At 37.7% G+C, this 27,577-nt stretch overlaps 4 protein-coding genes across 5 annotated transcripts in view; 2 read left to right on the top strand and 2 right to left on the bottom strand.

Moving 5' to 3' along the window:
- Window positions 1–149: 149 nt before the first annotated feature.
- On the bottom strand, window positions 150–11,006 carry LOC125967258 (neuronal acetylcholine receptor subunit alpha-7). The gene is made up of 10 exons (XM_049718186.1): window positions 10,839–11,006; window positions 8,581–8,720; window positions 8,316–8,360; window positions 6,280–6,389; window positions 5,847–5,923; window positions 5,000–5,167; window positions 3,500–3,694; window positions 3,157–3,243; window positions 2,592–2,701; window positions 150–605 (listed from the first exon to the last, which is right to left on the bottom strand). Exons 1-10 carry the CDS (start codon window positions 10,891–10,893, stop codon window positions 192–194), a joined length of 1,401 nt encoding a protein of 466 aa, XP_049574143.1. The 5' UTR covers window positions 10,894–11,006; the 3' UTR covers window positions 150–191.
- A 1,625-nt stretch (window positions 11,007–12,631) lies between these two features.
- cln6a (CLN6 transmembrane ER protein a) lies at window positions 12,632–18,323 on the top strand. Its single transcript, XM_049718196.1, has 7 exons — window positions 12,632–12,831; window positions 14,236–14,356; window positions 14,450–14,548; window positions 14,732–14,920; window positions 16,037–16,092; window positions 16,522–16,644; window positions 17,618–18,323. Exons 1-7 carry the CDS (start codon window positions 12,770–12,772, stop codon window positions 17,886–17,888), a joined length of 921 nt encoding a protein of 306 aa, XP_049574153.1. The 5' UTR covers window positions 12,632–12,769; the 3' UTR covers window positions 17,889–18,323.
- Window positions 18,324–19,404: 1,081 nt separating this feature from the next.
- calml4a (calmodulin-like 4a) lies at window positions 19,405–22,177 on the top strand. 2 transcript variants are annotated; one of them, XM_049718201.2, is made up of 6 exons: window positions 19,409–19,656; window positions 19,741–19,771; window positions 20,046–20,186; window positions 20,833–21,021; window positions 21,566–21,689; window positions 21,756–22,177. In XM_049718201.2, exons 1-5 carry the CDS (start codon window positions 19,654–19,656, stop codon window positions 21,661–21,663), a joined length of 462 nt encoding a protein of 153 aa, XP_049574158.1. In that variant the 5' UTR covers window positions 19,409–19,653; the 3' UTR covers window positions 21,664–21,689; window positions 21,756–22,177. The 2 variants fall into 2 exon arrangements, with proteins under 2 accessions (XP_049574157.1, XP_049574158.1); XM_049718200.2 differs by having other exon boundaries at window positions 19,405–19,656; window positions 21,566–22,177.
- A 2,206-nt stretch (window positions 22,178–24,383) lies between these two features.
- LOC125967268 (A disintegrin and metalloproteinase with thrombospondin motifs 7) overlaps window positions 24,384–27,577 on the bottom strand; it is a 57,231-nt gene continuing 54,037 nt past the window's right edge. Inside the window, exon 24 of the mRNA XM_049718203.2 lies at window positions 24,384–26,883. Coding sequence (XP_049574160.1) covers window positions 26,735–26,883 — 149 coding nt within the window. The 3' untranslated portion in view covers window positions 24,384–26,734. The remainder of the gene's footprint in view (window positions 26,884–27,577) is intronic.

Below are 27,577 nucleotides of genomic sequence, written 5' to 3'. Positions count from 1 at the left end.
AAACACGCATGCATTTTTGGGGGAGACTTTCTCTACAAATGCTAGTCATACTCTGGCAGTTGATTATTTACCTTTAATATAATATTTAGTCCCATGCACACCGGTTTCTAGACCACCACATGCTTGAAAGAAAAGAAGAAATTCTGAAATAATGTCTGAAAATATGTATTTATTTGCTTTTCCATTTATTTTCAGGAGAACACATCTTTGGAAACAGCCTCAGTAATGTTTGGTGCTGACACAAGAATCCCAAAGGTGCACAGGATAATGAATAGCAAGAAAAGCACAAAACAAAGACGGTCTATGACAGCAGCAACAAATTTCCAATCATTGCGCATCGTCTCTCCCTGTTGCTGGTCACGAAAACGTTTAGCAATATAGCGCACTTCATCAAGGATATTGGCGAGTTCTGGTTCACTGCAGCCGACTGTGGAGCTCAGATCTTTGGTGAAGGCAAGCTCACCCTCACCAATTTTCCCAATCAAGCCAGAATTGGGCGAGGCAGGGTGAACACTCGCCATTCTGGCTTTGAGGTCCACGCTGTCCTCACCCGGATGCTTCATGCGCAGAAACCAGGCACACCAATCAAGGAAGACCACACGAATCTTTGGGATCAAACAAAGAAGAAAGATAGGACTCATCAAACAGTGGCAAAAATATTAACGGTGAAACTTCGTGCAACACATTGCCGGAGCTCAGAGAGCATTAAAGCGGAGGGAAGGGGGAAAAAAAACAGCTGTCCAGCATCCTCCCAGAACCCCGATTTTGTAAATAGAATAGCTCGGGGCGGGCCAGTCACACTGAATGGCTTGTAAGGGACGACAAAATAATCATTTGTCTAATCACAATGAGGAAAAAGGTCGAAAAGATGAGGTTAACGCTAAAATTACAAGGGTAGACTTTTTTAAAAAAATCAAAGTTAGGCACAAGTCGAGCTTGGAAGCCATGAAGCTCCTTCTCTGAAGAGACATTGACCCTACCACTGTCATGCTTCACTTCCCCGCCACCGCAGCCTCAAAGGATGATTTTGTCTGTGCCTTTCAGAAACTAGTCACATTGATTTTACTCTCATGATGTTTACGCTCCACCATCAAAGCACCCATCAGTAACTCAAATGTGTGAAAGTGCAACTACTGCAGGCCTTTACTTTCTGCCACTGTTAGTCAATAAATAAAGCTGTCAACATTATATAGTACATTGTTGGTTGTTTTCTCATTTTTCCCCAGTTTTTATTTTTTTTTACATTTTCCTTGCCTCCCTAGGGGTTAAGATCAGTATGTTGTTAATATTTGTCAACTGTGGTCATGTGAACCTCTTCAGACGTTTCTGTGATGAAGGGTTGTATAAATACATTTGACTTTTTTGTTTTAGGCTGGGCGGGCAGTTTATACAAATGTTCAGTAACTATTGCAGTCTAATCTTAAGAGACTATCCTTAATACAGGTGCCATATGATTCAATCTTCCACAAGTGTGCCTCCAGATGGCTCGCTGCTGAGGTCCTTGTCCAGCCTTGTTCTACAAGTCACTCCGTTGCCCAGCGGACCCAAAAGACCCCCTTCCCTGGCTATCGGCTTCCATATGCTCTGCTTTTGTCATTTAACACTACCTCAACACTTCCCATCTGTCATAGTCTTGTCACACCTGAGCAATGAAATTACAGAACACGTCACAGTGGACTAATGAAACTTTCCGAGTATGAGTACTATATCTTTATATTAGCCATTTGCAATTGGAGTGCGCACACATGAAGAAGAGGCAGGCTGCCTGAAATAGAAATATGGAACTATCTTGTGTTGAGTGTAATGGGCAAAAGGTGCCATAAATACAGCTGTCTCTGCAGTGTGACCCACAACTTGCTTTGGTTTCTTTGGCTACCAACTCACCATCTCTGGCAATGGGCAACAGGCACTATTAGCAACTCCGGAGTGAGATCCAAATATATAACGGGTGTCGTTAGGCTGCCGTAATACAGTGCAAGATCTGTGACGCCACTGCATAATGCACTTGGGATTGTTTTGGTGGTGGTGGTGATGTCTACTGCTGTTTAAGGTAAATGAAAGTTGTCTGTACAAATTTGGCTTCAGCTAAATCTAGCTTCTGCGGCTTTTAGTCATGTGCGCTTTGTATTCCGGAAATGACAGTATGTTTTGAGGAACTACCGTATTTTCCGCACTATAAGGCGCACCTAAAACCCTCAAATTTTCTCAAAAGCCGACAGTGCGCCTTATAATCAGGTGTGCTTTATATATGGACCAATATTGAGCCAATACAGCAGACGTGCCCAAAGTCCGGCCCGCGGGCCAAATGTATATATCTTATATATGGACAACGTTTTAAAATGGGCTATTCATTGAAGGTGCGCCTTATATATGGGCAAAGTTTTAAAATGGGCCATTCATTGAAGGTGCGCCTTATAATCCGGTGCCCCCTTATAGTGCGGAAAATACAGTACCTGAATATTTCTTCCAGTTCAAATAACACCATTCACATTTGATTCAACATGTAATAAACCAGTACAATGTTAAGCTGAACAAAAACAAATGGTTGAGGATGAGTGTCTGGTATACATCACAATGAAATGGGCACTCACCCACTTTGGCATCCTGGCGCCATGAGGGTCACGATGATGAACTTGTAAAACCACAACCGTGACAATCACAGAGAGCGCAACAATGGCCATAGTGACGATAAAGTACTGAGCTATAAAGGTGAAGACAGAAGAAAATGGTTGGTTATTCAGCCATTCATCATGTACAATATAAAACCCGTCCTGATCACTTTCATGGGGGCAAACTGGAGCCTTTCCCCTCTCATTCAGGGCAAAAAATTGTTTTATTGAGTACTCATTTTAAAGCCCCGTTTGCTTCAAGCATCATGCTGCTCTAATGTCAAGCTATCAATAGCATATAATGTCTCTAATGCAGTTGTCTCCATTGGGCACATGTTCCCTGCAGAGCAAGCCATGCATGATTATGTTTTGACCACTTTTACCTGGAATCAGATTTTCTGAACTATATCTTTTCGAAATATAGGGGGTAGCTACATTGCAAAACAGAACATGTGCTTTGTGAATAAGTACACAAACACAAAGTGTTGAGATGAAAGAGCAATGCAAATTCCTAATAATAACAACTTCTAAAATTCCCCCCACTTACCTATTAGAGGCACTGAGTCTGAAGTGGGCGGCATAATTTGTGCACCTAGCAGCATGAAGACTATTAGGGAGAGCATGACTGTGATTCCTGAAAATACCAAATCTCAGTTAGTGCCTCAAAACCAAAGAATTCACATTTTACATACAACCATGCAAAACAATGCATCTTCTTGGGATAAAATAATTGAACTTACGTTAAAAACAGTTACTTAAAGCTCATGTTTTCATTACAATGTTATTTGTTTCTGATCAGAATAAATCGAAGGAAAGGCTATCGATGCAAATTCAATTTCCAGAGGTATAAACATTTAGAGATACAGAGAATTTAAAGCTCATTGCTTTACCCAGTGATATCTTTTCCCCAGAGTCAGCGGGCAGCAGGAAGCCAAACAGGGCCAGAATGGAGATCAGAATGGAGGGAATGAGCAGATGAACTACATAGAAGAGAGTCCGTCTGCGCATCACTATGGTGTACGTGACATCGGGATAGGGCTCCTCGCAGCAATCATAAGTCCGGGTATTCTTCTTTCCTGAAACCACTGTGAGAAAAACAACACGTCATTGAATCTACACGTGTAAAATGTTGTAACACTTTAATTAAAAACAATTGTTTTACAGTATTCCTCGATCGATCCATCAAGCCATATTTTCACAATGTATTTTTTTATCTTACAAAAATATTTTATTCAGTGTCTTTGGAGTATTTTCTTAATACAACTTAAAAACATGCGGTGAGCTATTATTCTACTGCTTTCTACTGATATTTTAACATTTGCGATTCAGAATTGGTTTTGAGGTACTTTATGCAACAAAGTTATTTATTCATTTTATTTCTTTCTTTAAATTGATTTATTTCCTTTTTGTTGTCTCTTTCATATAGTTATTTTTCTATTTATATTGGGTCATTGTTTTTTCTAAACTTGTAACCACCTTATTCCTTTGCGTGAAACATGAGAGGCACTTCCAGTATAGTGAAACTGGCGTTTTATTTCAATGGTAACTGTTGGTGCGAATAATATGTGAAGAGAAAACATTTCAATGTCACGAAAAGAACTCTCCCGCATACGTTTAAACAACACAAGATATACAAGTGGCACTCACCCAGCGCGTCTTTGTCGGTGGTTCAATGCAAGCACTAGCACAAAGTTCAATGTGAGTGTTGTGATGAGCTTTGCCCATGAAATAAAAAGTGGTACATATACAACATTGAGCTGGTCTTTTAAATATGACCCTCAGCCTAGTTTGTCTGTGTTCCTCATTGCCAGGTGGACACTATATAGACACTTTCCTCATCTGGAGAGGTATGCTCAACAATGCTCAGTGTCCTTGGTTGTACAACCACCAGCAGTACAACTCGCTCCAAAGATGTGCAAGAAATTTAGTTACCCATGAGAGCCCCCGTGAATAAGGTGGAAAGTTTAGATTCTGATTCTCACTGTCTTTTTGACCTTGTGTATCTTACATCAGTTTCTTTGTTGTTCTTATATTCTGTAGGAGTATAGTTGTTCCTTAAAAGATTTGGTTGTTACTTAGTTCAGAAACTATCCATCGACCTTAGTTTGGTCCCTTGGTATCTGTGTGAAAAAAATACTTTTACACTTTTTTTTATCCGCCATGATTGTTGATCAATTCTACAGGTCCCTTATTTCAATAGACTTCTTATTTGCTCTCACGAGGTTGTCTGTATTGCGATTCAACATACAGATGATTCTCACCATAAGTAGTACTAAGCATAACACCTCCTGAAAATGTTTTCCAATCTGAGTCCCGCCCTTTGCCACATTGCTAAGTCTTTTATGTATACAAATTTGTGTTAGACATGCACAGTATGAAATTATTCTCACCAACAAGCTCCCACTCTCCATTAGGTACGTATTCACTGATGTCCGCCTCTATCAGTGATAAGTCTAAAGAGAAGCCCCCGTAAGTCCAGGAGCCAAACTTAAGTTCACATTTCTGGATGTCAAAGGGGAACCAGCGGAGATCGAAATCGCAGGTGGTCCTAAAGATTGCTGACAGGGAAAAATATGCAGAATAGGAAAAAAGGAGACACATCACAAACACATTAATTTACTCTAAAGAAAGAATTCAATTAAATTGAATTTTTTAAAAAAAGCAGCAAAAGATGCACTCTGTCAACATAAGGAGTTCATGTATTTTGGAAAAATAATAATAATATAGTGAATGTATCCAGTAATCATTCAGAAGGCAATAAACAAGGTCTTTCCGTTGCAAGCGGTGAATAGACTGTGGCACTGCATGAAATGAACGGATATACAACGAGCACAAAGAGTGCCTAATAATGACAAACAAGTGCAAACTTCCCTCAATCAAAAAGCAGAAGGTCAACACTAAATCACAATCTGATGAAATGCATAGTATTGTGAGTGAAGGTCAAGAAACAAGTTGCATCTCACAAAAACAATCAATGGCGAAAGAACTCCTTGAGAAAGTTATTCGTGCTGGAATGCATTCACATGGCGAGCCAAGAGGACAGAACAGTGCTTTTGCTTGAAGGAGGAGGAGGTCAAGTCACTCAGAGAAAGAAGTAATCAGAGACTACAACTGCAGTTTCACTATATGTGCACACACATAAAAACTCATGCACTTCAGTAGCTGAAGGTTCAGTAAGGAAAAAGGGGAGAAAAGAGCGTTTGTGCAAGTGTGAGGGTGAACAGAAATTTTCCTTACCTGGGGGTATATGCAAACAGTCACCCGAGAAGGAAGACACAATTTTGCTATGAAAGAGATCAGACGTTTTGTCTGCACTGTGGATGACATAGAACAACATCAGTGTAGCTTGTGAGAAATGTAGACACACCTATTAATTCCATTTTTGAAAAATGATGCCACACTGATATTGAATTGGAAGTAATTAAAGTATATCTGATCTTTTATACTGGTTTGCGGTAACATATTTTGTTATTGTATTGTAAATAAGAGTATTTATTTTTCCAACAACCTCTGTTGATGACGTAAAAAAAAGATACATTGATTTGTGGTTTTATAGAAATAGTAATAAAAATAAAATTATAATAACAAAATAATAATACTAATCATAATGATAATAATAACAACCAAAAATAATAATACATATAATGCTCATATCCACATCCAGTTGTACCTGTTATAAAGTAGAATATCTGGCTTCCAAAGGAGATGATCAGGAAATCGTAGTTCTTTCAACCCATTATACTCAGATGGGTCCCACTGCAGATTATAGTCATTCCAGGACTGTGGAGCAGATAATTAGGATATACAGGAGTTTTTCACACTCCATATTCTAGAAAGTGGGTTATGTACACAGACACAGATCTTGTTCACTAAAACTTACTCGCTCATCTATATTCTATACACTTTGGTGGTCGGACTGGGATCCATCTAACACATGGATTAGCCTTGTTAGTTTTTTTTTTTAAACTGTCCTACCTTGATCTGAAAATAAGTAACAAAGATGTGAAAATATTATTGTGCTGAATATGGATGAGTTAAATACTTAATGAATATTTTACTTAATGATCAAATATGAAATCTAAGGGAGGGCCAATCAAAATATGCCTTGCCTGTCTGAATTATGGATTTATATTGCATTTTAAAACACTTCCAAGTATTCTTCTCCAATGCAGGATTGCAATGTTTAGTGCATCAAATAATATTTTGTAATATTTTAACTTAGGCATTCACTTGTGTATCAATTTGATTCCAAGCCTTTTTTCTTTCCTTCACACCCACAGCAGTGTTGTTTATTTTACGGATTGTATTTTCATCATTTTATTGCACCCACTTTAACTGTCTTGAATTCCAAGGGCTGAAGTAAGTACCTTGACATTTTTCTCTGTCAATAGACATCTTGTACAGTAAATAGACTTCTTTGAGCGCCTCCTTACTGGTAATAAAGGGAAATGTGCTTTCGAGAGTTTGCAAACATATTTTTAAGGTTGTGTTAAACCAGTGGTTCCCAAACTTTTTCAGACTAGCGCCCCCTTGGCTCCCCAGTGAATTCCTAGCGCCCCCCCCCCCCCCCCTCCTAACCCCCCGTCGACTGACTCGTCCAACCGCACATGTTGTGTACAAATTGTCGTCCGTCCACCCACAACCGCACATGTTGTGTACAAATTGTCGTCCGTCCCCCCCGTCGACTGACTCGTCCTACTGCACATGTGTCGTCAAACAAACGTTCGAACTTCTGACTTCGGACTGACGCCCCCCTACCGCCCCCTTCAACTTCTGACTTCGGACTGCCGCCCCCTACCGCCCCTTCGTCCTCACCGCCCCCCTACTGCCCCCTTCGTCCTCACCGCCCCCCCAGATCTTTCCACCGCCCCCAGGGGGGCGGTACCGCCCACTTTGGGAACCGCTGTGTTAAACTTATAATCATATTAATATAATATCTAGTGTTGGAGTGCTCGTGTGGATTGGTGGGTGGTGAAGAATGTGCAGGCAAACTGCATGAACTTGTTTTCTTCGAAGTGTTGTGGAATAGGCCCAGACAGGGAGTACCGGACGACAACACCTCAAGGTCGGTGAGAAACGAAAACAACAGCACGTCTATGTGGTCGGGCTTCGCGGGGAAAATCCAACCGCCTGACCTCAGCGATAACACCGACACGGGGAGGAGATGGCGTCGACCAATCATCTCACAATATTTTGCATGCTTTAATATTCATATTGTGTTTCTTTAAAACTGGGCAACCCGGAAGAATGTGTCGTCTTTTGGTGGTCACAAAAACGCACGAGTTTTAGTGTGAGGGACCCGGGACCCAGGCCTGTATTAGTGCGCTTTGTCAGGAATAAACAATTGGTAAATTTGGTCTGATTGATCTACTGGTCTTCTCTTTGACAGAACGAACTCGCAAAATTGTTAGGTGCGCCAGTGTGTGGATTAGGACATAGCAATTTATGTGTTAAGTGTTGATCGCAATTTGGAGTCAGATCAATAACTAAAATCCGTAACCTAACAGTAAATATATAAGAAAATTCAACTAATTCAGATCAGTGATTCTGGAACTGAGGTTCCTTATTTCAAACTCGGAGCTCAGGTTGAACCATCAGCCCAACCTGAAGTCTTTATGCTCGTCTTAAACGCTACCGAGGAAGATTAATCGGAAACACATGAGAGAACAGGTTGCTCAAAAAGCTTTCCAACAAACCTGCACTTACCGTTCGCAGCCAAATACTGGTTGTCAGCATCTGATTCGTCTCATCCTGTGAGAAAAAAAAAATCTGTTTGTGGCTCCTATAAAACCTTCAGTTTGATATTGAGATTTAATCGTGCTGGTTTGGCATTTCATATACTCTATCATCAAAATGCTAATAAATTTTTTCTCACTTTGCCATGTTCTGCCCAAACAAAATGAATTCATTTTACAATTTGGCTGTGTAGTTGTAGTAATAATAATAATAATTATAAAACTAAGTTACACACCACATCCATAATCTGCCTGAGAGTGATGCCGACGTCAACGTTGAGAGTCTGAGACTCATTGAAGATTGGTCTCTCAAGTACATTGTACTTCTGCAGCAGGTCTTTGAAGAGCCTGCGCTCATTTGGCCCTTGAATGGAAACTATGAAAACAAAACATATATACAGTATACATATAAAACAGTTTTAGCAACGCTTATCACAATTCACTGTTGCCACTCGTTTCGGTTTGACAAACCACGTTGTAAATGTATTTTTAAAGATGCTGCAGCATTAATAAAGTTTACATTATTTGACCATCAATCATAATTGATGTGAAACAATTCAGACATTTCCTTGAATATATAGCTTTCTGATATTGGTAGTTCACTCATTTGTGTCGAGCTCACCTCCTTCTCGTGTAAACCTGAATCTAAAGATTTAGAAGAAATAAAATTTGATTATTGGGTGCTGGTGCACAATGACTAAAATATGAATGTGAACCATGGTATTATATTTGTTGGATATCAAAGGCAGGTCCGTGCAAAGACTCAAAATGGTTGCACAACCCTGCCAAAAATGTTTTTAAATATGATAACTTTAGCACAGACTAAAATTTAGAGTGTGTTAATATGATTTGGCTTGGTTGTAAACAGACATTGTTGCATTTAAAAGTAAAGTTCAGATAGTTCTTTGAGGATTAGATGCCTGACTCTCAGATTTTTAAACCTATTTTGAGGGTTACAGGAATGCATGCAAATGTGCTTGGAAATAGAACATAAGTGTAGAACCATCTTGAAACCAACATCCTAAATTTATTTTTTAATATTTTTTCCAGTTTTTTCTTATATGATCTTTAACTCACCTTATTTTATGTTGCAGTGCAATCGCACTCTACCGCAAACTAAAACCACATGAACAAAACGATTGCTGTTTTTGTTATGACAGTCAGAACTGAGCACTGTTGCCTTTTTAAATCTGTCTGGTTTGGATCAGCCTCCAAACAAGACAAGCACAGACTGCAACGGACAATAAGGACTGCAGGAAAGATAATTGGAATCAACCTCCCATCTATCCAAGACTTGTACCTGTCCAGGACCAGGAAACGTGCAAGTAACATCTCAACAGACCCTTCGCACCCAGGTTGCAGCCTGTTTGAACTACTCCCCTCCGGACGCCGTTATAGAGCTCTGTACAATAAAACCAGCAGACACAGAGACAGCTTCTTCCCCCAGGCTGTTGCTCTGATGAACTCACACCACTCTTAGAGTCTCAGAGTCATTACTGTGCAATAACATCCCGCTTTCCACACCTTTTTTGGCTACACTGTTTGTACTATGTGTACTCTCTGCATCCATTGCAGCCTGGTCATCCTAGAAGAGGGACCCTCCCATCTGTGGTCTCTTCTCAAGGTTTCTCATTTCCCCTAGCTGGAGTTTTGAGTCTTTCCTTGCCCTCTTGGGAGTTTAAGATCAGTTTAAGATCAGGGGATGTTTGAGAATATCTTTCATTTTTCACATGTCCTGAGTGTTGTTGTTAGTCACCTAAATGTTGAACAGAGGCTGTGATTTACCGAAGTCAAATTCCTTGTTTGGCACGCTCAAACATGGCGAATAAAAAACTCTTGAATCTTGAATCTTTCAATCAATAGAACATTTGGATTGTTTATCTTTATTGATTGCGATTTGTTCTATAAACAAATACTAGTTCAGTATTACGTACTGCACAATCTGGACCAGTAGTTCGCAGAAATGATTAAATTATGATACCTATATTTCATTTCTTGGAAAAAAAAATGTCACTAAATAAATATGACACAAAAAGAGTTTTTTTTTTCTTCCTTTATGTAGAAGGGACAACATTATACAATGTAAATGCACTCAAGGTAGATAAAATAAAAAAATATTGGTAGGCCCTTGGGCAGGTGTATAAGACAACCTAAAATGAGATGCATTAAAATGATACAATAATTATGTATCATCTATCTTGTGGGTTTAATCAGCCTCTTGATGGCATAAATTGATGAACAAAGATAATGTGTTTGTCATTTAAAAAAAAAAACGAAGTGAAAATGTTCTGAATATATCTCCACACATTGTAATGTGCCACAGCATACAGGCTGGCGACTCACTGTTGACTCATATTATTAATACTAGGCTCTATTTAATGCAATATGAATTTCACCAGAAATTTAAACAAGAAAAGGCCACCGTGGGGAGTAATGCATCACAGCAAGAAAAGTGACAAAAAAACCTGTTTCTTTTTTAAATAAACACACTTACCTTGGACTGTGCATGCACTCACTAGCAGAACAAGCAGAATACCGTGTGGATCCATGATAGCTCAGACGAAGAAGGAGGAATGTGGATCTCATTGGGGCGGCTTGTTTTTGTCTGTGTTTTTAAAATGACTCCTCCTCCCAGGTTACATGGTTGTAGGTTAACCCAGGTTAAAACTATTGAATGGACAAATTATGATTATATAACTATTTTTTATTGTTTTGATTTAGGTTTTGGATGTTAATATAAAAAAAATCCCAAAAGGATTAAAAATATTTTTGTGCAGCATGTTACGCAATTGATTTGTAGTTAAATGGGAAAATGTGAAACAGATGGATACAGTCTGCCTGATCTTGAAGTCAACATACATAATGGAAAACACATGTGGTGGACATCTACTTGCCAGTAAAACCACTAGATTTGCAGTCTTTGCATTTTTTGTATTCAGCACTCAGTGGAGTGGAACATCCAAAATCTGTAATTTTTCTTCTTTATACACTGGTCAATCCCCCCCCCCCCCCCCCCCCCCACACACACACACACACACACACACTTATGTCAATAATAGTGCCTTCCAGAGCAAACAGGACATAGTACAACCAAACAGTAAAATCAAGGTTGGTTCAAAATACAAAATACATCAATGTAAAAAACAATAAATGACAAGTATGAAACTCTGATTGGCTATGTTTTAGAAATGGCTTGAAAATGAGTCTTGCCCAACAACTGCAGGGCACATACAAATAAAAGAAATGCTTTGTAATGTGAGTTATCCACTGTTAAGAATTAGATTGTCCTTTTAAATATAGTATCGCAGCTGTACTGTGTATCAAGCGGCACAGGCCATGCATAGAAACCAAACTTACATCGCCTTTTGTTTGATACGAAAACGTGACGTCGTATTTGTTTATAAAGCTCCTTTTCTAAATTTAACAGCAAGCACCTTTTCATTTGTATTCAACAGCTTGCTTATTATAGAACCGATTTTTCATGCGGTTTACTTTTCTTGACCACATCAAAGCATGTCTTATTCGTGCAGAATATTTGAATTAAGATCCAAATTTTCTTCATTTTATTGAATATGGAGTTTATTCAAAGTCCCCATGTTGTCGGTGTGTTTAGCGTTGTGTGAAACCATTTGCAGACATCTTTATTATTTATTATTTATTATTTTTTTCTTTTGGATTTGGAATTGGAACGCAACTTTTGCCCCCACTAGCTCTGCTTCTCCGTAAGCACACAGCTTTCCCGACTGCACCCATTGTGTAGTTTCGGATTAATTTACGACTGGGCAAGGCCGGGCTAGGATTAGGGTTAGGGTTAGGGTTTTGGATTCTAATTTATTTTTGCATGAGCTATTAGTCAAACTAAATTTAAAGATACAGTAATCCCTCGTTTATTGCAGATAATTGGTTCCAAAAATCACCCACGATAAGTGAAATCCGCTTAGTACGGTCACCAACAAGAAGTACTGGGCAGGCTAACGAGTTAGCGGAAAGATGATAATTCATGATCGTGCTAACACGTGAAAACGGACTTCTGAAGGAATATAAACGAACATTTGGAGCAATACTACATTGTCCTAAAGGTTAGACACATGTTTCTTTAATTTAGAAGTTTTAGTTTGACTTTTAAAATGTTTTTTTAATTTGGAAAATAAATCCGCGATGTAGTGATGTAGTGATAAACGAAACGCGAAATAGCGAGGGATCACTGTATATCCAGCTGAAAAAAAAGAAAAGAAAAAGCCTTCCCTGCGCACATCTCAGCTGCATGCTGGTTGGTTGACAATGACTAGTAGGGGCGGTGACATAACAGTAAACAGGAAGTGAAGGACAAGCGAGAAGAAAATGCTAGTTTAATAACCTACGTGGTTTTTATTTTGTTTTTATGATATATTATTAAAAGCAACTGGATCCAACACGGCACCAAACATGCAGTCATTACGGAAACGCCGGGACAACCTTTTAACGTTTCGAACAAATTCACAAACTAGGTTGGTTTGATTGAAGCGTTTAACAAAAGATTGCTACTTAAAAAACAAAATACATCTGCATTTGTGGCGGTGCTTACGTTGCAACGAATTTAATCAACCATCGTGGTAGCTGTCATGGTTCATTTCGTGTGCAATTCTGGTTGAAGTCTGCAGCTTGAGAAGTTATTTTAATTTGGAGTTTTAGCAAAGCTTATCCTCGTTAGGGTGTGACAGGGTCGCATATTTATTGAATATTACAATAAAGACACAAACATGGAAGCTGATTGCTCTTTGTGTCTTGTTTTCTTGGTATCGACATCTGTCAAGTTCAATCAGCATGAGGGCAGTCCAGGTTTTGTTGTCTTTTAAAAGGTCACTGCCTTCCATTTGTGCCGTGTGCCTTATGCATGAGTAGATAATTCTGTTTTTTAAAAAAAAAAAAAAAAAAAAAAGGGGGGGGGGTCTGTCAAAGACTGTTCTTTTGACTGTAAACATTCAAACCGACATATTAAACTGGGGTGGTCGATAGCTGCAGGAAGAGCCTTTTACAGGCACTATATCAATGCAATTACGCTTCACCATTGACTCATTGTGATTGTATACCACTAAACATGCTAAAATAAATCTTAATCATTTAAATATATTTATGAATAATGATTATTTCATATGGACTGAATTGTATTCTTTGAGCGTTATGATTACTATTTTACCATTATAAAGAACCACTGAACCAGCCACATACAAATAAGTATTTGTGTTTATGTTAAAGTATTTTTCCTACAATAATAGGTAAGATAAAGTAATGCAATTTCTTTATAATTCAGTTTGTCCTATCCACTGCACATTGTTGTACACATTGTATTCTCTCAGTTAATTTTTTTAACCTGGGCCATTTAACCCTCTTTGAAATGCATTCAGATATTTTCTTTAATTCCAAGTGTGTGTTTCCGATAATTAACTTTCCGATTTCCCCCAATAGTCCTAAATATATTTTGTTTTATAGTGCTAAAATAGTCATGCCAATTAATGTTAACCACAAAAATGTGCACCTGACAGAACAATATGTTAATTTACTGTCATTTCTCAGTCATTCCCATTCAGTTGCAAATTATTTCACGAGCAAAAAAAATTTATGCCAATATTTCATTTAGAGATGCTTAACAGTGAATGTGGTCAAACTGATGGCAAGATAAGCTTAAACATTTCTGAATTGCATCAATAATGGTCCGCAATCGCTTGGGTAAAGACAAAAAAATAATCTGAATCAACTTCATATATTTTGTGTGGATTAGGCAGACATAAAAATATTAAGTAGTACTTTAACACTTAACCTTAGTTTATTAATTTCACGTTTTTACACATGTGAATTACACAGCAAAAATATTTATTTGTGCTGCACTGTGTAACTGGATTTATCTGTTTTAGCTGCGTACTTGGTTCGAAGACCAACATGGCACAGAAGAAAAAGCAAGATTTCCATTTAGATTTGTGGTTCTGCCTAACCCTGCAGAACTGGATTCTAGACTTTGGACGGCCTATTGTCATGGTAAGCAAGTATCCGTGTTCCCAGCATTTATATTTGTGTACAGTAAACTACAAAACAATGAGCACTATCACTTTCTTGGTGTGCCACACATAGATCATGCTTCCACTTGAGTGGTTCCCCCTGAACAAACCAAGCGCCGGAGACTATTTCCACATGGCCTACAATGTCATAACACCTTTCCTCATGCTTCGGGTAAGTGCGAACACATTGTCAGTACTCATTTGTCTTAAGATACCAAGGACACATCAATTAAAAGCTATAAATGTGGAATGAGATGACATGATTTGAAATGAACCCTCAGAGCCACTGGAGAGGCTTTCGAGGCAAATTCTTTGCCATCACAGGCATATTTTGTCCTGTCACTTTTTCTGTTAGTTGATTGAGCGCAGTCCAAGGGCGCTGCCCCGCTCAGCAGTTTACCTTTGCATCATCACTTTTGTCATGGGAGCCAGCATCCACCTGGTTGGAGACTCCATCAACCACAGACTTGTTCTGAGTGGCTACAAGCTCCACCTGTCAGTCAGAGAGAACCCGATCATGAGAGACCTCAAACCTGCTTCCCTGGTAAGGCTACCATTATGCCTGGGTGAGCTTTGTGAAACCTTTTTACTGTATTTCACTAGTGAGATAGAACTGAAGTGTGCCATTTAGTTATAATAAACTTGTATTCATCTTTTGTTTGATGACACAATGGCGATGCAAGATATTATTTCAAACTGCAGTTCTCAAATTGGGCTCAATATAAATTTGGAAATTAGTTTTCCTCTGCATGTCACGTGTACATTACACGAAAGCCAAAATCTGGTCAGTTTGTTTTCATCTTTTATTGACAATGCATAAAACAGTGGTGACATGGGACTTTAAATATTTATTTAGTTGCATTAAATAGTGTTATTTTTTTCATATTTAATTAAATATTGTACACTTATATGTATTAGGTTGCATCAAGAAAAGGTAAAAATGACTTCTCAATACATATCACATAAGACCAAACCTGCCTTCACATCCAGTTATTCGTTTATTGTATCGTTAAACTTTAACCATGCACACCAGCTCCAATGGATTTGTCTTCCATGACTAAGGATTTCTTCCACTGTTCATTACTCTACCCATGTCAATTAAAAAAGTAAAAAGTTGGACCAGAGACTACTTTTCTTGAGAGCTCGATGTTATTGATCATCTTGTAGGCCTTTTTGATATTTACTCTAACAGGCTGGTTGAGAAAAAAGCATGCAGGGTAGTGAAAAGAAGTCCTAAAACTTTAAATTATGACTACATACTACATAAATAACCAATTTTTGTATTATTAGATTATGAAAGGGAAACTTTAAGGGTTAAAGCAATAAGGTTTGTTTGAACAGCACTAATCTGGAGCAGATTGTATTTAATTTTTTTTTTCCTTGGGATTTTGCATTCCAATCTATTGTTCCAAGCAGGTAACCTAATGGGCTTTTTGCTACGCTTTTGTATTTATTTCTGACAACTAAAGTAAATAGGACTGATTCATAAGTGAATATTTTCCCACGTTGCAGCCCCATTCCATACGTACCACAGTACGCACAAAAGGGGAAATCCAATAGGTGTCACTGTTGCGCAAGAGAACAACACATAGTCATTCAGGAGAAAGGTCATTTGGGATCAATGTGTTTTAATAATTCCATACCTCTTGTTTATTTACAGATTGACTCCTTTGAGCTGTTGTATTTTTATGATGAACATCTGGGACATTTAATGTGGTAAGTTGGAGCGCTAATTATTAGGAATGAACGTGCCCAACATGGATTGATATACGTATTACTCATTTGTGTGTGTTTTGGCAAATTCTGGAGACATAAAACTAAAATATTTGAAAAGAAACAAAGACAAGCTCTAAAATAAAGAAAGCGTAATGCAATAGATGCATGTCTCGAAGGGCTTGCTGTATTCTTGATTCACTGACTAAATTTAATTGCTGTGAAGGTTTGAGTTCTCGATATAGCATTCTTAACCTTTAAGTAATTTTAAAATAAGGTACGATGTTTGTGAGGATACAAGATGAATAGTAAAAAAAGAATGTATGCATATAGGATGCTGCAGCACACACACTAATTATTCCCCTTAAAGGGCAACTCATGAATAAAACTCAAGCAGTGCAATTCACAAGAAGCCATCCTCTGGTGTCTTAGGTATATTCCCTTCTTTATCATTCTCTTCATCTACTTCACCGGATGTTTCACTGAGCCGACAGAGCAGATGAAGATTCCAGTCACAGGCCGGCTGTTACTTGTACCCAGCGCACTCTATTACTGGTCAGTTGTACTCATCATGTTCTACGTTTGTGAATACGGGTAACTCACGATTCAAGACGGTCATGAATTAAGTCTTCTGCATTGTGTGGATGAGTCAGTCCTGCACAATGTGTTCCGTTGCAGCCGTACTTTTAGGAAGCTTTTATGTCCTACTTTATACTTAGTGCTGTTCATTTACATTTGATTTAACGCCAGCCTTGGCTGGGTGCTTTACATGATTAGTGTGGCCAGGAATGCTGATTTCAAATGCATTTCTTTAATTATTGGTTATATTAATTTTAATTCTCCCATCTCCCCTTTTACCAGTGTAAAAAAAAAACAATTAGACTTGTTTGTTTATTTATTTCGAACATTTAAAGAAATACAAGAAAGTAACAACAACAATACTGAAAATAATAACTCCATAGTACAATAGAAAAGAAAGAAAAGGAAAAAAGAAAGAAAAAAAAAACATTGCGTTATAAATTTTCACTTTATCATAAAAAATCTTATTTGTTCGAAAGGGAGTAGAAGGAAGCCTAGGCTTGACATTAAGAGTTAATAGTAAGAACCAATTTTAATATCTAGTTGTTAAGTTATTTGTTTGTCCTCCTCTGTGTTGGCCCTCGAGGCCTCGATGACCTTAGCGTCTAGCTTTCCTCATGGGAAAGCTGACTGAGTGGGAGATACAACCTTCAAATGTAGATTGTACATTTTAAAAAGCTTTGTTTTATCAAGACTTGCCAAGGATAACCTTATCTCTTTACCCTCTGACAAACAGATTACCAAGTTGAAATTTCAGGGGATTTACGAACGTTAATTTGCAATTTACCAACATCGCTTGTCTCTGCTTCAACTTCCCGCTAGCTTGTAATTTTAATGATTAACAATCTTCATGCTTGTTTGTTGTCTTGGCTCTTGCGAATGTTCAGGTTGTTTTTATTTGTAATAGTGTGGGGTGACTTTGACTTTTTTGGTTTTATTTACTCCGCAGGTATTTGGTTACGGAAGGACAAATCACTGAACTGTTTCTCCTCACCTTTTTTGCAATGGTGGCCATGGTGATTCATCAAAGGCATAATGGCCTGAGACCAGACAGCAATGGTCTTTTCTTGTTCTATAGTTTTAGTGTTACTGTGCTTTTCGTGGCACTCTGGGTTGGTTATCTATGGAATGACCCGGTGCTACGCAACAAGTACCCTGGTTTTGTGTACGTTCCGGAACCGTGGTCCTACTACATGTTACATATACAAAAAGATCACTGAATCCGAACATTGTTATCTCATTACACTTTTTACTATATGTTGACTTGAATTCTATTTGCTTTCCCCCTTTTCAATTACAATAGAGTCTATTGAATGGACAGTGATGAAGGAACTTTTTTTTCTTTTTTTTATGTTCTATTGTACTATGGCGTTATCATTTTCTGTATTTTTTTACTTTTTTTCTTGTATTTCTTTTAATGTTCGAAATAAAATAAACAAACAGAACAAGAAAAATAGTTTTACAAACTGCTATACTTTTTTTTAGTTTGTTTTTGTTTTCTAGTTGCTAAGGTTTTGGACAGTATTTGTCGTATTAGGTTTTTGACACTGCTCGGTTCGGACGCAACCGATTGTTACCAATGTATTCAATACCGACTGTCCTTGTGCTCAATGCAATACTGATGTCAATAATAAATGAATGGAATGTTTTTGGAATACTGTTGTATGTACTGTTAAGATTCTCTGCTCCCAATCTCGCACAATTATCCTTTGCACATTTGCCACTGTCTACTTTTTTTTTTTTCAGTCCAGCATTTAAATGGTTCCTCACAATAATCCTTTTCATATTTGCCACTGTCTACTTTTTTTTTCAGTCCAGCGTTTAAACGATACCTCTATTTGTATATTGCTGGTGTCAGGCCGAAACAACCCGTGTTCGAATTTGGTGAATTTAATAAATTTTCATAAATCTATACCATTGGTCAGTTCACATGTGCGTGTGCTATCTTCACAAATATTTGATCAGTCTTAAGTGTTGAATATGGCTTGCTCACTTTGACAGTGTTATGCACAATGCAAAAATAAACAGGTTAAAATGTACCCCTTCAACTTTTTCACATTATAATCACAAACATGTTTTTGGTTGTTGTTGGCATTTGATTTGATAGACCAAAACAGAATTGCATACAAGTGACAAATGGAATGAAAATGATACACAGTTTTCAAAACATTGTGATATATATCTGAAAAGTGCAGCTTACATTGAAATCAGGCCCATGCACTCTGATAAAACCTCAATTTCACTGACACGCCTTCCTATGAGAAATTGCCATTTCAACGTACCACTGTCGAAGACATGTCAACTTTGTAGCTTCCACTGAAGCTACAAACTTCCCAGGATGGATGCACAGTATCCATTGCGGGGGCGGCAAGTGGAAAATTCAGGACAATTCCCCGAATGGCTGCTCCATTTCAGACTGACGCGACCCAGCATTTGTTTTATATAGTTTTCTAATTAAATTGGCCCTCATTCCTATCTAGTGTCCAATATACAGCCAAAAAGAAACATGTTAGATATAACAAGCGTCAGCCAAATGTGCAAAGCTAACAGATCTTTTCCGAGGAGGAAGAGGGTTCGAAGATGTTCCTGATCCCGAATGGTAAAATCACTGGTAAAATTACTAAATAAGTCCTTATTGATTGCATGATTCATTGTTTTTGCCCACCATCAGAAAATGATCAGCTCTGTAATCTTATAAGTAGGTAATATTGCACTTTAAGCACTTGATTGTCTTTGCATTGTCTATTTTTATTTTAACTCAATTGTACTTAAAATCAATAGTTTGTTGTTATGTTGTAACTTGCTCTTGTTGCTTGCTTGGAAAGAATAGAGTTAAACTGTGCTGCACCTTGGATCTGGTATCTGCGTTTCCACAGCAACGCATATTAAATTACACGTAGGCTTGGTGCTGGACTTTAAACAGGTGGAGGGAGAGACTTCATGAAATCAATTCCTTCTTACTGGGAATCCACTTAAATACTTGAAATGGTAAGAACAATTGTTTGTGTTTGTACTTGCAAAACTTTGACTTTCACAGTTTTTAATTGTATATTTTGTTATTTAATTACACAGGCAAAATTCTTTACACCAGCTCAAATCAATGGTAAGTTTTCTTCACCGCATATTTTGCACCACCATTCCTTCCCCGTCATTCACAAGAGAATTTTTAAATGGGACTTGCCGATATGTCTGTTTTTATGTTTACCTTTTATGAGTGGGTTGGCAGTGAAATGGAAATAATGTGTGCTTTCAAATGGCATATTGTCATCTACTTCCTGAAAGTAATTTTACTTTCAAGTAAAACGTGTTTGATGAGACAGTTTTGACAAGTCGATAAGCAGATGACATACCGTAATTCATTATTATTTTCTTTGCAGAGTTCAAGGAGTGCTTCTCCTTGTATGACAAGAAACAAAAGGGAAGGATTGACGTCAAGGACCTGATCACAGTTATGCGCTGCCTTGGGACAAGCCCCACACTTGGTGAAATTGAAAGACATCTTCAAGTTCATAAAATTGGTAAGTAAGCAATCAAACATTGACTGACCAACAGTTCTCTAAAATAAATTTTGTTGTGGTAGGATTAATTGCATTTTCACTATAATGGTCTCTATTAAATTGCAGACCTTTGACAAGGCCAAACAATCCGAATTTGAATCAGCCCCTTAGTAAATGCCATCCTCTTGCATATTCTAGTTTTATCATTTGGAGAAACTTGCTCCAGTGCCACTATTCAGTGGAAATTAATTGAGTTGTTTTTGGTCATCTTGCTTATGACACTCAAAACATCTCCCTAGGTCAAGGCATTTAATTACATGATGAATAAACCTAATTTATTCACCACCACAAATTATTATATTCAATTTACAATCAGAATATAATCTAGTAATTGGTAGTAAAATGAAACTGACACACCAGAGCCCGCAATCAGTACATCTTGTTTTGTGTGCAGAAAAAGACAAACTTAATGGACTTAATGGGTGGAAGCAATTAAATTGTATTCATTTTGTTCCTGTGTGGAGAAATATCACAATAAACTGAGTAAAACAAATTATGTTGTAAAAGATTAGTTGTGTTAAAAGACTTGTACAATAACACAAGCCTGTTTCATGGTTATTTCACTTGAATTGAGCAAGTAAATACTATTTTTTTCATTATGTTTTAGAAAAGTCAGGGAGCTTGGACTTCTCTACATTCCTGACCATGATGCACCGGCAGATACAACAGGAAGACCCGAAGGCAGAAATTCTTGAAGCCTTTAGGATGACAGACAAACAAAAGAAAGGATACATTCAAGCCTCGGAACTGAGAGCCAAGCTCACCATGTTGGGAGAGAAACTTACTGTTAAAGAAGGTAAGAAAAAGTAATATTAATTATAAAAGAATCCTACATTTAGAGTAAGTCATTGCTCAAGAGTTTAGTACTCATATTGGTATCTGTTTGAAATGGTATCGAACATCCTACCAACAACAAATTTGTAAGATTTTGGTACACTGCCACACACCAGTATTTACATAGCTGAAACAATCTCCTACCTACAACTGTGGAAACTTGAATTGCTTTGCCAGTGAACTCGAGTGGATGTCTAACAAATTTCAAGAGAATAAAATATAATAATATAGCTCGGAATATAACTTAGTGATGAATGTACTTTATGATCATAAATTGCTTCGCGCCTGCAGCCTACTTTGGTAAGACTGTACAGAAGTCTAGATTCTCCATATTCCAACAGTTCAGTGTTCGCTGGCTGAGCCCAAAGGTTTTGAGTAATAGCTCATGAGTGGAGCCCCGAGCTGACCTTTTAAGTAATAACACTTAGAAATTAAATTCTCTGGCAGCATTGCAGTCTTTTGAAACGTTCTTTAAAAGCTATTTTCTGTTTTCTTTTTTTTGATAGTGGAAGAGCTGTTCAAAGAAGCAAACATCAAACCAAGTGGAGTTGTTAACTACGAAGAGTTCACCGAAATGGTGACTCTACCACCTGTTGATTATTGAGTTGGGCCATTGTAAGGAATACACAAGCAGACATTGCTCTGTGCGGCTTTAATTCGAATTTTTTCATGAAGTTTGCAAAAATTTCAAGGTTTTATGTTTGTGTCTGTTGGGTTAAAGGTATCTAATTTATTACAACTTGTTCTTTATAGTTAAAGTTTAAATGGCTGTTTGAAATGGACTTATTCTATTATTTTTATTATTGGTTTTGATTTAATATACACCTGAATTTCAATTTGACACGGACTTTGGGGTCCAGAATTTGGGAATCGCGTTAACCCCGAAAGTGTGTTGCGTAGAAAGGCATGTTTTTAGGCGGCCGATGGGGTCCTTTGTTGCGTTAATTTATGTCAGACATGTTGGGGAGCTGATAGAATTGTTTGCCGTCCATCACTTTGAGTTGACATTTTAATAAGAGAGAAGTAATACGCAGGTGACAATATCAGGCGGATTTAGTAAGTCATCTTTATGCTATGTGAATTGGATGGAAGAGAGAATAAAGCAGCCACCTATTCTACTACTGTGTCTGACCACATTCTTTGACTAATGAGTGACTGTGTGCATGAGGTGCTTCCGTGAACTTCCCCCTTTCCGGATCTAAAACAATCCTGACGATCCCTAACAGTGTCATAAAGCAGTTATACAGTTCAAACAGCCTGACTTCTTATTGTCAACGCCTTTAAATTGGTCACATAAATTCATCAAATCACTAGCGCTAAGGTTTACGCACTTGTCATTTAGCTTTGTACGGTCCTTATATCATCCATTTAAAATATTACTTGAAAATGTATTATGACAAAAAAAAATTGGGGTCTATGACCAAACCGCGTTAGACAGAAAGTCGCATCAAATCGAAGCCAGTAAAACCGAGATTTAGGTGTATATTTCTTTATTCGTATTAAATATTTCATTCAAGGCAACATGTACATATTTTTATGTTGGAGTTAAAATGATGATCATGCCTGAGAATTAAATTGTAAAATTAAGAAGATGAAATAAAAGTATTATTAAATTAATCATATAATTAATATATTTATATATACTGAATAATTAATAATGAAATAATATAATTGACTCAATCAGTTCTACTTTTTGAGCTTATCATGAAGGCGTATGAGTGAGGTCACACTCATGGTATGATGAAAGGTTTCAGGAGTACACAAGACAAAAATGGTAACCACTGAAAGGGTGGAGGGCTCAAGTCCCTGTTCATGGGCCAGGTCAAGGCCTCAAGACACCCCAGTGTTGAATTTCCCCTTGTGGAATAATGTGATTCCATTTAAAGCACACAGCATAATATGAATATATCTGAGAAATGAATTAATATTAATATTCACCCTCAAGTGTGCATTGTTTGACATTTAAAATTCATGTGGTACATTTGAATGGTATATTTGTGTCCGGTAAAACTCTATTTCATCCTTTGGTTTTTGGGAAAAAAAAAACATCTCTACCAGTCTTCAACAATTAACAGGCATTGTCAGTTTTTGTATTTGGGTACATCTTTTAATATGCATGCAGTATATATCCAAGATTATTTTCTGGGTAAACTCAAACTGCTGTGTTATAAGAGAAAAGAAAATGTTTATGAATTGATAAATAAACATTTTGCCCTCATGAAAAATGTTGTGTTCATGTTTGACCTCATGAAAAATGTTGTGTTCCATGTGTCACTTAAAGTGCATGGAAAACATCAACGCACCTTGACTCGTAAGAGGTCATGAAAACCCTTGCAGAACACATATGGGCTTAATTCTCCCATTTGTGATGTGTTTGAATGTAAAAGTGAATTTTGAATGGTTGTGTTCAGAATACCCACCCCCAGTTAATAGAGGCTGCGGAAAACTTGTACTCTTATCATTGTCATTCCTTCTATCACATAAACCTGGACTTTCATCTGGGGTGTGTAGACATTTTATATCCATTACGTATTTCTTTGGTTTCTTGCCCCTGACACCTCAGTAAATAATGAGAAAGCAAATTTGGATTTCAAAAAAGTGGATTTTGGCCAAAAATCTGTACCAACTGCATCAAAATGAAGAAAACGACTTGCTTTGGTGTTTTCAACATACACCTATACTGAGAACACAGGCCACCACTATGAAATCAAGAGTATCGGCTAATATATAAATATAGAAACATGTTGCATCAAATGCATCATTATGGCATGCTCTAAAGTTTAGAGCATGCCATAATGATGTTTGGGTGTAAATTATTTCGAGTCTAAATGCATACTTCACAAAAACAAGGAAAAAGTTATGTGGAAAAATATTTTCTTTTTAATGCAGTTTATTATACAGTATGTTTCGTGTTTAAGCCTCTGTGGTAAGACAAATTGAATAAAGTCACTGCCAATGTTGACAAGCAAGTGCTGAGCCGATCAATTTTTGTGCTGAACACCATTACAACATCATGTCTTCAAATAAACCTGAAATATTTTAGCATTTGGCAAAGCAAATACAAATACGGCCAGCACACAGCTGTTAGTAACAATAGCACCAATGGTAAGACAACATGAGACGTGTGCAGGGGTTGCCATGGCAATGAATGAAATGCTTATTGCAGTGTGCTATCAGCATTGTTTTAAAGCTCTTACTTTGAGTTACAATAAAATCACAATCACAGGGCCAAGAAAATCCACTCAAAAAAGTGTATCACAGCTTTAAGTTAGTTCGATTTCATTTGGTTTTGCTGGTAGGAGTAATTGATTACAGTATACAGAGTTAATGTATAGTAGCCTTTAATGTTAATAAAATATTAAATTAAATTACAACAGCAAACTACAACAACAATACTGCTGTCACAGCATTTGCTGCCCGGGTCCTAATAAAATCTTACATGTCATTATGTGAAATGTATTCTTGGTTAACCTGGTACTTCAGGCCTCTGCTGGTTGCTGACCTGAGAAATACTTTGTGCATAAATTACAATCAAAAAGCTAGTGACTTTTCAGAGTGAAGGTACAAAATACATTAAGAAAACACATTTTAGAGTCTTATTAGCAGTCACAGATTGATATGTTACCAACAGGCGATAAAAGCTGTTTTGTTCCTTTCATTTCAACACAAAGTGATTGACAGCAGATTGTTATCATTTGTCATGATTCTGATTTATTATGCTACATCAAGAATCTTTTAGTAAAACCCTAAAGACAGATAACTTTGTACTTTGTGGTTGCCAATTTTGTTTCAGAGAAGCTTTCAAAAAAGAAAAGAAAAAAAAAAGATAAGAAAAACACTACCCTTACATGTACCACAGTGCCTTTAAGTGTAGAAATGACCAAATAAAAACCAAAATAGAATTCACAATACCTGGACCACAATATGAGCTTGACATATATATCTACCGTATTTTCCGGAATAAAAGGCGTACCTAAAAACCTAAAATTTTCTCAAAAGCCGACAGTGCGCCTTATAGTCCGGTGCGCCTTATATATGGACCAAATTCCTAAATTTAAACTGGCCCGAAGCACTGTGTCATGAAATCAATCATAAGTGGCCCGCTGAAGACTATGAATCATGAATCAAAAAGACTATGGATCATTATTTTGTGATTATAAAGTAATTTGTTGCGTCTGACGGCGAAATAAAAAAGATAACATGGAGAATGATTTGATTTGGATTAAAAATCTGACATGATGCATTAATGATGCGCTTTATACAACGACAACGTTTTAAAATGGGGCATTCATTGAAGGTGCACCTGGGGTGGTAACTGCACTGAACAGAACTTGAAGGCCCTGCAGCGCATAGTGAATACGGCTGGTAAGATTATTGGTGCTTCGCTCCCCTCCCTGAAGGACATTTAGACCTCCCATCTCGCCCGCAAGGCAACCTCGATTGCGAGAGATGTGAGTCACCCGGCTCACTCTTTGTTTGACCTTCTGCCCTCTGGGAAGAGGTACAGGAGCCTGCGCTCCCGCACCATCAGACTCGCCAACAGCTTCTTTCTCCAGGCTGTTAGGACCCTGAACTCGCTACCCCCTTCTGCGTAGCATGCGGCACTGTTGCGCTATTTTCTGGTATGTTTGCTGTACGCTCACTTGCTCCTTTTTTTTTGCTCCTCTTATTTATTTATTTGTTGTGTTATTTATTCATTATTTATTCAGCACGCTGTTGTTATACTTGTTTACTTATTTGTCTGTTGTGGGCCATGTCTTGTCACCGTGGGATAGGGGGGAACGAAATTTCGGTTTCTTTGTGCGTCTTTGGCATGTGGAGAAATTGACAATAAAGCTGACTTTGAGTTTTATAGTGCGGTGCGCCTTATAGTTGGGACAATACGGTAAGTAATGAAAAGCTAGATTTGATTGCTACTTAATTGACAATCCATAATCTGAAATGACATGAAAGGTACAATATTGAAATATTTAATAAAGGCACTGGGCCTGCCCATACCTCACCTGAATTTAGGAGGCCATGTGGCCTTGAGCACCAAATTTCCTGCAGCTTTGATCACATTAAACATTAAAAATGCACACAGTGGATAATGTATTACCCTTTCACTGTCCTTGTACAGAGATTTGTTTTGAGATGGAGAACTACGGACCAGTGCACAGCTGAATTTTTGTTCAATGTATCTGACCAAAAATGTTCAAACCTTTGATGCCAAATCATCTGCCAAGACGAGGCAATTCAATTTTGTATCCCCGCAATCATCTTCCACTTCTACGTATACTATCACATCTGCTGTGAGTCACCCTTTGTTAGCTGAATATGTGCCGTAATTAAGTGCTGGTAAACAAGACACTTATAGAATGCAAGCACCTGACATTGTTTTATCACACTCGGTACATGTGTATTTAGCTATTTCATTTATACATTCATTTGTATCGTACCTGCTACCAACCACAAATTTTGTTTTTCTAGTGTATCTATACGGTATATTCTAAGCTGGCTACATTGATGGCACTCATGGCAGACCACTATCTTCTGTAGCTTTTTGTCAGTGACAATTCTGCAATGTATTATCTACAAAGTGAAACTAAACATTTACGTTCCCTCCATTAGCAAACAGAGAAGTTTAGCCGGCAGTCTGTTGAGGTGATAAAATCCATACTTTTAACGATGAGTACTCATTGGTGATTGATGCGGCTGGCCTGGCCCGGTTGTTGCTTGCAGGTTTTGCAGCACTGCGCGAGCACGTTGGGCAACTGGCAACGGCCCAACCAGCGTAGAGTCTGACAGAAGCGGGAGGTGAGACGATCACGGAGACAAACCTCCCCTGTTTGGGGGACGGACACAGAAGTGATATTAGAGACCAACAGATGGAAATGTGGGACAACTTCAAACCTTTAATACATTTGTTGACATGTGCAATAAACTGATTCAGTTTCATGAGTAGCTGTGCCAAATAACTGACTTTGGAGTGCCTTGGGTGAAATAAGTGATATTTTTTGTTAAGTTCAATGTTCCTGATTTGTTTCTCCTTTTTTGGGACTGTATCACTATCAGGGAGGAAAGGAAACATCTGGATTTCTTCTTAGTGAATTCTCCTCTGCTTATGTTGCTGAAAAAGAAATGTTGGGGTTTGTGCACACAAAGTTAAGGGAGAAATATTCTTATTCAGATTTTCTGTACATTGATATTTCCGAGTTACACCAATGGTTTATGTTTGTATTACAAAAGATATGTTTAGATTTCGGCTAAAAAACTGTGTTAAATTTACTCAAATTTACTTCAGCAGGTTTTTGCACAATAATAAACATGTCTGAATATTGATTTCAAAAAATGGGTCTGGATCCAGATGTTTCTGTATTTTGTCATCTTTTGGAGGGGTTTGTAAAGGAATTAATGCAGACGGGCTTGGATATTGTTTCGGTCACTGTGTATCAATGATTTTAAAAACTGTTACCAACGATTTCATGTTAGTGAGAGCAACTGTTAAATGTTTACACATTTGTGCAACCATGTATATT

This window comes from Syngnathus scovelli, chromosome 4 (assembly GCF_024217435.2).
Source record: "Syngnathus scovelli strain Florida chromosome 4, RoL_Ssco_1.2, whole genome shotgun sequence".
Taxonomy (NCBI): domain Eukaryota; kingdom Metazoa; phylum Chordata; class Actinopteri; order Syngnathiformes; family Syngnathidae; genus Syngnathus; species Syngnathus scovelli.
This window is presented reverse-complemented; position numbering and strand designations above follow the sequence as displayed.